The sequence below is a fragment of the Urocampus carinirostris genome, chromosome 5, assembly GCF_059441175.1.
Source record: "Urocampus carinirostris isolate Australia breed hairy pipefish chromosome 5, RoL_Ucar_1.0, whole genome shotgun sequence".
Taxonomy (NCBI): domain Eukaryota; kingdom Metazoa; phylum Chordata; class Actinopteri; order Syngnathiformes; family Syngnathidae; genus Urocampus; species Urocampus carinirostris.
Window position 1 is genome coordinate 16,370,099 of NC_142353.1, and position 12,434 is coordinate 16,382,532.

At 40.9% G+C, this 12,434-nt stretch overlaps 1 protein-coding gene across 2 annotated transcripts in view; it reads right to left on the minus strand.

Moving 5' to 3' along the window:
• Positions 1-158: 158 nt before the first annotated feature.
• The window catches only part of setbp1 (SET binding protein 1), a 79,695-nt gene continuing 67,419 nt past the window's right edge, over positions 159-12,434 (minus strand). Inside the window, exons 5-8 of one of the 2 annotated variants that reach the window (XR_015850495.1) lie at positions 12,213-12,417; positions 11,076-12,123; positions 1,999-5,103; positions 159-1,917 (exon numbers count right to left, since the gene is read on the minus strand). Coding sequence is in view for 1 of the 2 variants with exons in the window: in XM_088335977.1 (XP_088192103.1) it covers positions 4,619-5,103; positions 11,076-12,123; positions 12,213-12,417 (1,738 nt within the window). In the remaining variant the exon portion in view is untranslated. Of the gene's footprint in view, positions 5,104-11,075; positions 12,124-12,212; positions 12,418-12,434 lie in introns of both variants that reach the window. The other variant, XM_088335977.1, reaches the window with a different exon arrangement.

A 12,434-nucleotide genomic window follows, 5' to 3' on the forward strand; every position in this document is an offset into this window, starting at 1 on the left:
AATATGCGTGTGTGAGTGAGAGAGAATGCGCCATATTCTGACGAGAGTAATGTCTCTCTTGTAAAGCTACGTTCAATTCCACTACGTGACAAGGTGAAGTGCAAAGAGCCCTCATATAACACATGCAGCAGATGACAATAAAGGCAACGTGCACCACATTAAGATGTCAATAAAGTCATTTATTATTTCACACAATGGATAACATGAACAACTTCAAATGTAGTTCTTCTTAAGTGCTCAACGCAGCCAGTCAACAGAACGACAGCAATAGAATGAGCTTTTCTTTTTCAGGAAAAAAGGGAAACAAACCCAAAACAAATATCTACAAGATCATGAACGATAAACTTGACCGAAAGCATGCCGTAAGACATAGATATACATATAAATTGTATGTATATATGTGCTTAAAGACATATAGCTGTATGCTAGCAAATGCAAATACAAAATATATGTGTAGATTTACACATACATACGGTAAAGAATATATGCATATGCATGCGCATCTAGTGTTTATAGGTCAAATATATTTTCAATATTCATACAATGTACAAAAATGCTTCATGAATTAAAAAATCCATTACAAAAAAAGGAAAATATCAAACAATGTACAAGTGTTGCTCGGCTGGTCTAAAATACTTAAGCTTACAATCGAGTTGAGCATGCGAAGAAGGAAAAGCCACTCTATAAAAAGGTTCAAATTGACTACTATGTATACAAACTAAAATATGTCCTCACTTTGTGCTCCAAACAAATACATTTATAGGGTTTCTCATTGATCCATCTGCCCTTATTTGTTATAAGAGGAATTTGTATGAGGCCCTGTCTTTCTGGATGCTCAAATTTTAATTTAACTGAGCTTACTTTCTAGAACAGGGATGTCAAACTCAAGTTTGGCCCCGGGGCCGGATCCTGAATTTCTGTTCTGAGATCAGTAAAAGAGTGTAGACTACAAATTGTAGCTTTGTTTTTCAGTATTTTGCTTCATCATCAAGCCAACATTAGTAACCTACCCAACATATTATAATCACTGTATACAGGGGATCGTTTTAAACACAACACATTTCTTCACCAACAATCTAGAAAATAATTTTCACGTTTGGCGTTGAATGTGTTAACAGGTTTATTTTAACAAACGAGTGAATCCAGTTTTTCATCCGAACCAACTCACCACCCATACAAACTCAACACTGCCCTCTAGCGGCCGGAGAGAGTATTTGAATTACATTTATTTACAAAATCATTACTTTAAATAGAAAAATGACTCGCTTCTTTTTTCGACATTCTCCCAAAATGGATCCGGTCCACGGGCCGTATGTTTGACGGCTCTGTTCTCGAGGCTTTCACACCGATACCCTGTCGACTTTCAATGCTATGAACCCTCGTCATGATTCCATCCAGTGTAAAAAGCTCAGGTTTAGGACAATACTTGTCAGTGTTAGAAGGCACCGGAGCATTGGCTGGTGGCGAATAACAGGAAAAATTACAGACTACTTTGTCCAACTCTACAGTCAAATAACTGCCGACTGGTGTGAGTGTTCACGAAGGGCAAGGTTGAGCAAACAGCGACTGGGATGAGTGTATTCTGGGGGAGATTTACTCTGAGAGATACCCAAACAAACATCAGGGCCACTTTGCTGAAGCATTAGGCTCTTGATAAAACACTTGTTGTTCAGCGGGAACTCAAATCTTCAGCTAAAATAGTCATTCATTTAGGCAAAATTATTTACTTCAGAAGAATTTCATATACTTATTTAACGTTGTACAAATGAGCAGGGTTGTTTGATCGTAATAATTGCAGACGATACGAGTAACGATCTCCATCCCAAGTAACTATACTTTGAAATACGGCTCATTATCAGTATATTAGTAAAAACGGCAGATAATACTAGTAACCATCTTCATTGCAAGTAACTACACCTCGAAATACAGCTCGGTATCCGTTTGATAGTAAAAACGGCAGATAATACCAGTAACCATATCCATCGCAAGTAGCCATACCTCGAAATTCAGCTAGGTATCCGTTTGATAGTAATAACAGAGATTCCAGTAAAGATCATCATCACAAGTAATTAAACCTTGTGATAGGGCTCGGTATCTGCTTGATAGTCATAACGGCAGATGATGACAGTAACGATCTCCGTCCTAAATACCTATACGTCGAAATACGGCTCGAAGGTCCGTTTTCTAGATGTAACGATAAACGATACCAGTAACGATCTGCGTCGCAAGAAACTATACCCCGAAATACGGATCGGTAGCCGCTTGATAGTAATAACGGCAGATGATAAGAGTAGCAATTTCTGTCGGAAATAACATTTCTTTGAAACACAGCTCTGAGGTCTGTTTGATAGTAATAACGGCAAACGATAACAGTAACAAGCTCCGTCCAAAGTCACTATACCCTAAAATACAGCACGGAATTCGTTTGGTACTAATAACGACAGACGATAGCTGTAACAATCTCTGTCGCAAGTAACAATTCCTCGAAATACGTCTGAGTATTGGTCCAATACTGATATCGGGAGTCACCCTTCCCAACTTATACATTTCAGATGATGAAATGTATTGAAATATTGCAGTTGTTTTTTCGTACATGAGACAGATTTATTTGGCTATGTGCATAGCTACTAAGTAGACATGTAAAGTATGGTGTTGATATTGATATTGTTTGTCAATTAAGCTAATAGAAAATATAAATGAATTGTTAATAAACATTTTCTGAAAATTTTGTTCAGAGTTTAGTAAAAATAATTTATAAAAATAATTAGCATTTTTGATTTTTCTCTATTTAGCTGCTAACAAAATAAGGGCTGATTTATTTGAAGAATAGGTGACTGGCTAAAGCATATATTTGGAATTATTTGCTCTAGCTGTATTACATTAGGCAGTTTGCAGAAGGTTTCATGAAGCCTAATTGTAAAACTCTTTTTCTGAAATTGAACTTCTATGCAGTACAGTTGTATCAAACAGTCAATCCAACAGTCGCCCATTTTTGTTCCACTTGTTGCTGTTGCAATGAATCATGTACCGAAGTGACACTCGAGGCGTTGGACTATTTTGGGGTCAAAAGTTAAATGCTATTCCTCGGGTCGAACGTCACTTCCACTAAAAGAAAAACAGAAATCATAAGGCACACGTTGAGCTGCTGCAACAGAGAATCCAACCGTTTTCAAGGTGAAAAAAAATCTCCTGAAACGGAACACGGCATAATTTTTTCTTTATATACTGTACGGAATAAACACGAGAGAAGAGATTTAGAAAAAGGACACATAAACACGTTGACATGAAAACAATCTTGGCTACATTCTTGAGTTCACGATGTGGTGATTTACACTGGCTCCGACACCACCAAGACGCTGATTTATCTTAAAACACCCTCACACAGTAATACTGAGACTTTGGTTTCAAAATACTGGAATCGTGTTTGTTACAAATTGTTTTTTTGCCTTTGAAATGAACAAATACAGAGCTGGGTGAGCTATTCCGAACATTATATTTGAACAAGCCCCATCCTATCAATTGCTAGCCGGGCTTCGGGGTTGACGCTTTTGGCTGCGTAGCCTGCATATACAAATTGATTAAAAGTAATGCATGCTCTCTGGAATGGAAATCCACACCATCCAAGGCCAAACCCCATGAGGCTTGAACAAGCATTTAAGTGCTGCATTTGATTGATGCAAGTGTAGAGCTTCTTTCTCTCTTTTATAGTGCATTAATACAACTTTTAAGAGTCTACGCCAAACCCCCCAAAAAAACCCAAACACACCTGAAACTCCCACTGTATACAACGCCCTCTCCCAGCATACAAACACAATTATGAGCGTATGGCTAAATGCATGTGGTTTCTATCTGAAAACAATCTTGTCTTGCGTTCGGTGATGCATCCATGTCTGTTTTTGGTTATAGAAACAATATGCAACGTTCACCATCTATAGTACAACAATTGAATCAGTTCTAGTGAATTCCAGTCCAAATGCTTGAGCTGATTTCCTTTGGGACAAGGCAAACGAAACTTGGAATTGCGTCTATGTACAGCTTAGCTCAGTCTTATCCATCGTTTTGCCCATAAGTCAACATCCCAAGACAAGGAAAATAAACTAAGCTGAAAATAAAGTCCCCGACTGAGAAGGTAGCACAGACAAGACAAGAGTAATAGAGTAAGGAAAAAAAAAGGGTCGAGGTGGCTTAATTACTGCTGGATCTCTTTGACAGGCTTCCTCAGAAAGGCAGAAAAGAAGCTGAGCTGCACAGTTTTACAAGAATCAAACCCCGTAACCCAAGCCCCTCCCTCCCCTTGCTGGTAAATATATGGCTTATGCCACATTCTGATACAGTATCATCAAGTACCACAAACATCACTGTATAAGATACATAAAGAGTCACATAAAAGCCTACATAGTCAATAATACAACACAATTATATAGCAGATTTGGGATTGAGTGCCGTATTCATTTCAGGTCCAAAGAAACTTGAAAATGCTCGTGTTCTTAAGTGAAGGCTGGGCCGGCAAGTGGTCTGACCTGTGTCGTTCTCCTAAATCAAAGTGCGGTCGTCGGATTAAGGGCACTAGATCTGATAAAGATGAAAAAGCGCTGGAGTCCATTGCTCTCCAGCAGGTCTATTGATTGGAGTGCGCCCATAAGTTGTCCCTGCTGTTGCCCCTGGCCCCGCGTTTGGCCCCTTTGGCCGGCGCAGGCAGAGAGCGGGCCCTGTGGACCACCTTTTCGATAGTTGCCGAAACGGAATCATGATGGGAAAACTCCGGAGGTTCCGGGGTCAATGCGGGCCTGAGGCCGTGTCGACCCGCCGGTTCATCGCAGCGCTCCAGAACGGGCATCCCCTGAGTCCTACCGTCAGCTCTTTTGCCGGCCGGCGCGTCCGAGCCGTGACCGTCGACGGGGCTCGATTCATCATTCGGCGGTTGCTTTCGGGGCCGTCCGGGTCGTCTTTTGATGATGTTGTTTCCTGTTTTGGCTTGTCGCTGGAGGCGCTTGGCGCGGAGAATCTTCTGCACATGTTCCATGTTCAAGGAGTGCATCCTCCTCACCTCCTTTTGGATCTGTTCCACCTCACTGCGCTTGTACCTTCGCTTAGCAGGAGCACCTTCAGGAGATAAACGAGCAAGGTGAATAAATAGAAGGACGACATTCAAAAGGTAAGGATGGGCGACTCGGTCCAAATATCAATATTAAGAAAGTACTTGAATTTGGTCGATACCATTGTCCTGAAATTGATCATTTTCTCCACGAATTTCCACACTGCGTCGCTTCTCTAAGAGATAGTGCAGCCCTTATTTTATATTATATTAGCATCCCTCCATACCTGGCATGCTGCTGCATCCAGCCTGCCAGTTATAAGAGAGGGCCAAATCTGCACACCCACCCCTACCAGAAGCTAAAAATGACAGAAGCAAACAGAAAGTGATTGTGGTGTGTAATTTTTTTTCCAACAAAAGAAAAGGACAATGTCAGGTGTAATTTGTGTGGTAAATAACTTAGCTACTGTGGCAACACCACACATTTACATACACACAAAAATCTCACCCTACAGAGAGCAATGAGCTGCAATCAAAAATGTTAATATGCTACTGTTCCTGAACAAAAGCCTTTGAATCGGTTGTCACTGTGGCAACAGAGCCAATGAGAGACAAATTACACAGTATTTGTATTTCTGTTACATTGTTGCTTTTTTGTATGACTCTCTTGGCTTTTGTTTGAAACAGTTGTAACAGAAATATTTCTATTTATTAAGTTTTTAATAAAAAAATAAAACATTATTGGGGCGGACAATCATTGTGCTGTGTTTAACGGTAAAATTAACTAACTCAAGGTGGGAAGGTTCAATTATTCAATAATCATGACATTTACAAACAAAAATAATTGCTACCCATATCAATACTATTTTACACATGGATCAGAACAATATTGAAATTCCCGGTACCACCGACAGCTGTCATAAAGAGTTTCAACTGAAATAAATGCCAGTTCTGTTCATGCAGGGAAAGTCTCAAGATTATTTTTTCCATTGACTACAAGAGCTTCCTGCTCATTTTGACATATTCATGCAAGCCTTTGAAAGGCCAGCTGAGCCAGGAGAGCATATCCTATCCTGTAATTGTCTGCACGGGAGCAGCGAGGAGGAAAGCCACAGAAACGTCTCCGTCAAGTATTTCGTATGTTTCCACGCAATTGTGACCTTGTGCCTGCGAGGCAAAGGCTGCCAAAAGTCAGTGAAACGCAAACAGGGTATAATTAACGCTGCAAAATCCTATTTCCTTCTTGATTTCGGTAACCTCTTCCTCAGCTTGGTCCTTGTCTGTCACTCTTTTTGTGTTCTAAGTCCAAACATCCTCCCCAGCCTCGTTCTGGGCATGAATTCCGGGATTGAAAATGAAAAATCAGCAACGAGTGCCCAAACAGCTCGCAGACAAAGTGCGCTTTTGTGCTTCAATGTATTTACTCCTTCACCTTCCCTATCACTTTGCTATTTGCTACACTAGTACAAATCTATCACAATGAGCTTAAAAACTATTTAGATTAAAGGGACACTGTGTAATATTTCACAACCATATGACGTTGTCTTGCGTCAAGAAACAGTGTCCCCTGATCCCTCTTATTTTCCCTTCGACTCCCTTCGCATTTACAATAATATCCACTACATCCCGAGGGATATACAGAGACCACCGGATCTCCCTGGAAGATTTGCCGCCTGCCGACAATGACAACGACGGAGCAAAGGCTGAGCTAAGCTAAGAAGGCGACCACACAGACCAGCGCTCCCAAGCATGTTCAACGAACGTCAGATCCATCGTCCACAATGAGTGAATTGAGCTGCGGATCGCCACCAACAACGTCCGGAATTGGAGGAGTTTTTTTTGCCATCACGGAGTCTTGGCTTTCCCGACGCCGCATTACATCACCGGCTCGAATGAGACGAGGACTCCGGTAAAAACAGGGGTTGGAGACTACGCGCTACAATAATAGCGGAACCATTGACACACACTGCTCACTCGATATGGAGTTTCTAGCTATGTACCGGGAGAGTTAACTGTGGTCTTTGTGTTTGCTGTATACTTTCCACCGCTAACAGTTTCACCGGATGCTAACGTTAGCATAGCGCTAAATCTCCTGCCCGCTGCTAAACAGCAGCTTGCACACCCCAACAAAGCTTTATCGTCGACGGCGACTTTAATCGGGCATGTTTATGGACTGTACTCCCAAATCCATTCAATTGTGGACTGAGCAATTCGGAAAAACACTGGACTATGTGTAACGTAAGATCAAACATTCGGTTGTGTCCGGCAACTCAGTTTGACACCCCCCCTGGAGGACAACAAAGTCAGTTAGTTCTTTGTTCCTTTGTGTCTTTGTTTCCTTATCCTCACTGTAAATGTGGAACTGGAGTCGTCCATTTTCGTTGTCACAGCATATCCCATGTTGTAACAATGACAATAAAGGCATATTCTATTCTATTCTAAATGCTCCAGAGCACAAGGAAGATTACAAACTACAGAGATTGAAAGTTACAATTTTGCTTCTAATTTTTTTCCCGGCTTTTCAGGAGATTTTATTTTTTGGGGGGGTGGGGGATCTGGTTGGACGAGGTAAGATGGCCGAATATCGTTTCATCTTTCACTAGAGAATAATAATGTAATGTAAAATAAATATAAATTTATTGATTAACCAGTATTTTAAAAAATGCACGTTTGGATGACAAATCAAATATGTTTGCTTATTATTCAGATGAACATTGTGTTTTCCAATGCACAATTAATACACAATGTCCATTTGATATAGTTTACTAAGAATGACATGTTAGATTAAAAAAATATACCGCATTTCCTGGACAAAAGAGGACACCTAAAACCCCAAATTCAAAAGGGCGTCTCTTTGGAAAGTTTTTGGTACGTAGTTTTTCTACGCAACCCAACCTCTTAGAGTAGTTCTAATTTTATGCGTCTTGCACTGGATTCAGTGCAAAACATTTTACAAAAGACTAGTTTATAAAGTGGGCCTTAAAATAAGATGCGCCCTATAGTCTGGAAAATATTGTAATACATTGACAAGTGTAATGTCAAATAAAGAAACAAAAACTTTTGAGATTTCATTCCTTGTGACATTGGTTAACACAAGTCTGCACATGTAATTATGAATTTTGGTGACAGTAATTTTATACTTATAGGCTACCTTAACGGACGAGTTGGCTGTTGATAACCAATCACTTCCCCAATAAATGTTTTTTCCACCATTTCTCAAAAAAAGACTCACACAAGATCGCTAGAAGCAGTATTAATATGATGGCAATATTTTATGGTACTGTACAGCACAATGTACCAGACTTTCAGTCCAAAATTGAACAATGCTGTGTTAACCTAGGTTACACAACACATCATTTGGACACATAAACTAATTATAGGACACTTATTCACTCTTTGTTCATTTAGAAGAGATATATAATTCATTTGCAATTACCATAACCACAAAATTATATCAAAGTCGTGTGAATACTGATGATTAAAACTGACAGCCTTAGATTTAAAAAAATTGTAATGTTGTAATCTCTTTTACAGTAGTACGATAAGCAAATGTGACTACAATGCAGTTATGGGCCGTCCGGCTATGCAAGGCATTTTCTGCTGGCCTAAAAATATCGGAATCATGTGATGTTAACTATAGTTTGGCCATGAATACTTGTTAAGTAATTCCAACTTTCCAATTTCCTTTTATTGCTTATTTTATTGTGTGTCAGAGATCTACCCGGAGGCCTTCACAATCAGTTCTGCAGGCCCTGTAGCATAAAATAAGTGTTGATAAAGCTGTTTGTTTAGTCAATTAGCTTTCATCTTAGCGGAGCCAGGATTTTCCAACTGGCCTAGGGAAACGTCAGCAATTTCACAAACTATGATGGGCTACGGGGGCAGTAATGGCACTATCACATAGAAAAGGTGACGAAAAATATCCACTGCTTCTGTTGAACAGACATTTTAGCCCTGTAGATGTAGTTGCTGTTCATGTGTTCTCATCATAGAGGGTTGGATTAATTCACACATAGCACTATTGAAGACCAAGGTGTGAAATGCACGGCCCGTCACTGCTATAATGTCACTCTGACCATTGACCTCGGCGAGGAAGTCTGTTAACAAGATATTTTGCATTGTGGTTCGTTTGTCTATTGTGTCATTTGTTAGCTAACAAGCTATTTTAACCAGAATAGTGGAGTTGTGATTATGGCAATACGTTACTCTTCTGTCAACACTTTCCTAGGATTTCTGTGTATTGCAGCAAACGATTTAATCTTAGGAATTGTAGTGTGGCTGGAAAAAATACCAATATGTGAACAACATAGCTGGCAGTACTTAATCCCAATTTAAACTTTAGGTTTCCATAAACCTTGCACATTTAAAATCCACAAACGTACTTAGACAGTAATTGATTCATGTCACAGAGAATCAAGAGTTGCGCTCTAAGGTATTAGTCACCAATTAACTAAGTTGGAGAAGAGATACAATGTGGCCTGAACATTTTAAAAGAGAACATAACATTATATTGTTACTTGTGAATTCAGGACAGGCGATGAAATTAGTCTAATGCAGAAAGCTATAAGTATCAAGAGTTTATGATCTGTACACGTTATCAGCTCAACTGAGCTCTGTCTCACACATGTACTAGCACACGTACACACACAAAGTAGATGAAATTTATGAGCTGCATGCACGGAACATAAAACGGGTGACCTTCAGCAGTGCGAGGGTCCATATAGCGCTGACGACCTGTTTCCCTGCGCAATAGGAAGCCCTTGCTGCACATACGATGCAGGTTTGATCTTAAATGACTGTTGTTTTATAAGATCTTTTCTTGCCATCATGAGCGTGAGAATGTGACTTCCAGGAAATGGTCCTCATGAATTCAACACACAAACATTTACCGTAGGTATGTATGAGAATAAGCAGGAAGCAATGAACAAATAATAGTAACTCATAAGACAGTATGCAATTCATAGCTATTGAGGAAAAAACACCCGTTTATATAGAATGTGCTTTTTGCGCATACATGCATACATACATGTGTGTGTGTACAATGTACATACGTGCACATGTGCCTGTATTTTAATTGGACTAAAGCTGTGAAGTGAAGCAGTAAGTCATGCTAGAGGAGGGGAAGCGGGAATAGGAAAAGGCGAGGGTAATGGGGGAACAAGGGGGAGGGGAGTCCTGGAAGAAAAAGGGACATGGGGGGAGCAGTCTATATATGAATGTGTGGATTTCAAACCATAGTAAAAAAAGGGGAAAATATGTAAAAGGAGGACAAAAAGACATTAACTGGAAAGGGAACATGGACAAAGAGATGTGCTAGTTTGAGGCCAGTAGTGTGTATATGTATGAATCATCTCTCCTTGATACCCTGGGGGGATGTAGGGGTGTGGGGTTCATTTTAACCGAGTCCTTGCCTTCTCCTCCCCACCACTGGACTAGGCCCCAGTCATTAAACCCGTGGCTGTCAGCCAGCTCTTTTAACACAGGCAAGGGCTTTTTACGGCGCGTCTGTAGAAAATAAATCACACTGTGTGAATAATATATCTCTGGCAAAGGCTTTGGCTGGAGCAGAGAAAGGGGGGTAATGGGGGGGATAGGGGAGGAGAGTTTGTTGAATTATTGTTGTCTCCATCCATGCATTACGTTCTCTCGATCCCAAGCCAGATGTGCCCAAAGGCAAAATTTAGAACGTAACCAAAAATGTTGATTTGTTTGTGCTAATTCTGAACTATGCCACCTTTTATGATTCTTTCAAAGCTGCACAAGTAACTCCTTCATATTCATTCAAAATCAGGAAAACTTTCAACTTTGTTTCCTTTGCAGGGTATGAAGATACACCAAACTAACTAACTTTACTCACTAAATCAATTCAGAAATTGTTTAAAGTTGTAGGAGTATAAGTATTTAGCATTCAATCCCACCAAATTCAGCATTAGAATTTGACTAAAGGTTTGTCTGTTAAGTATGATGAAGCGATTAAGTACTTAGCATGTACTAAGCACTCAAGTTTACATTATCTTAATGCACAGTAAGTGGTCCTTACCAGAGAGAGGTGGACTGGAGCAATCCTTCATTTGTACTGGCTCCTGCCTGGCCGTTTGCAGCGACTTCAGGCCTTGATCTCCGAACACGGTCTGCCTCATCTTTCGACTCCTTGAACCACACTCGTTTTCCTGTGACCCCAAGAAGAGGAAGGATGGAGATTCCTGTGGCTGTGATTGGCTACTGTAGCTTCTCATGAAGCTATTAGTGGGCTGTCCAGTTGGATGCAAGTGGAAGTGCCCATCAGAAAGCGAGTGCAAGGGGAGCTTTTCCGATTCAAACATCCCCAAAGAGGATTCGAGGCTTGAGGCTCTACCATTGTTCTTCTTCTCCTGATTATTTGAAGAGCCCTGATTAGATGAGTCGCTAGACATGTTACAATGGGAATTGCCTTTGGCCCCACTAAAAAGCCCACCCAAATCATGCCGGCCTTGCAGGGAAAGTAAGGATGCATCTTTGTGCTTATGTTTGTGCTTATGCTTTCGCTTATGAATGCGAACACCATCAAGACCACCCGCACTACTACTGCCAATGGATCCCAATCCGTTTCCTCTTGCAGAGGATCCTTGAAGTTGACTATTACGATGCTTTACTCCTGGTTGGAGCTTAGACTGTACAGTGTGGTGGAAAGCCTTGGGAGGTGGGACAGCAGGCCTCATAAAAGGTGATGGGGGAATATGACCAAGGGAGTGGTGAGGCAGGTAGAATTGAGGCGCAGGGGGGAAATAGCCAAGGCTTAGATGGGGTGTGTAAGGCATGGCATATGGCGCTGCATAGTAATTTCCCCCCGCTAGTGGATAGCCGTATCCTTGAACGAAAGGTATTTTCGAGGCGATCTGCTCACTGGCTTTAGCTGGGCGCCCTCTTCTCCTTTTGGCCTTAAGATCAGCACTTCTACGAATATATGAACTGGAGTCACAGGGATAGGGGTCATAGGTGACCGGGTAGTAATGATGAAAGTTAAGTCGGAAAATGGAGGGATACGGATTTTGAGGGTAACAGGTATATCTCCTGTGAGACACTCGCAGCTCCTGGAGCTTTAACACAACCTGTGGAGTGAAGTCAGACAGGATTATTACAGATTTGAATATGTCAAATCACAGAAATTAAAAATTAAAGTTAATACAATACGGCGAACCTCTTCAAGTTCAGCAAGAAATTGATGATGATCCAAGCTTTCAAGACACTTCCTCTTCCGTCGATTATGTTTCTGCTTCTTGTCCTGCTGACAGATGAAGCTGTCAAGAGCAGCTTGTCTTTCACCCCGAGCTCTGTTTCCCCTGGACGACGCCTCTAGAACAGCAGCCTCAGCTGCCTCAAACCCGCACAAATCAAATGAATATCTGCCACAAGAGAGAAC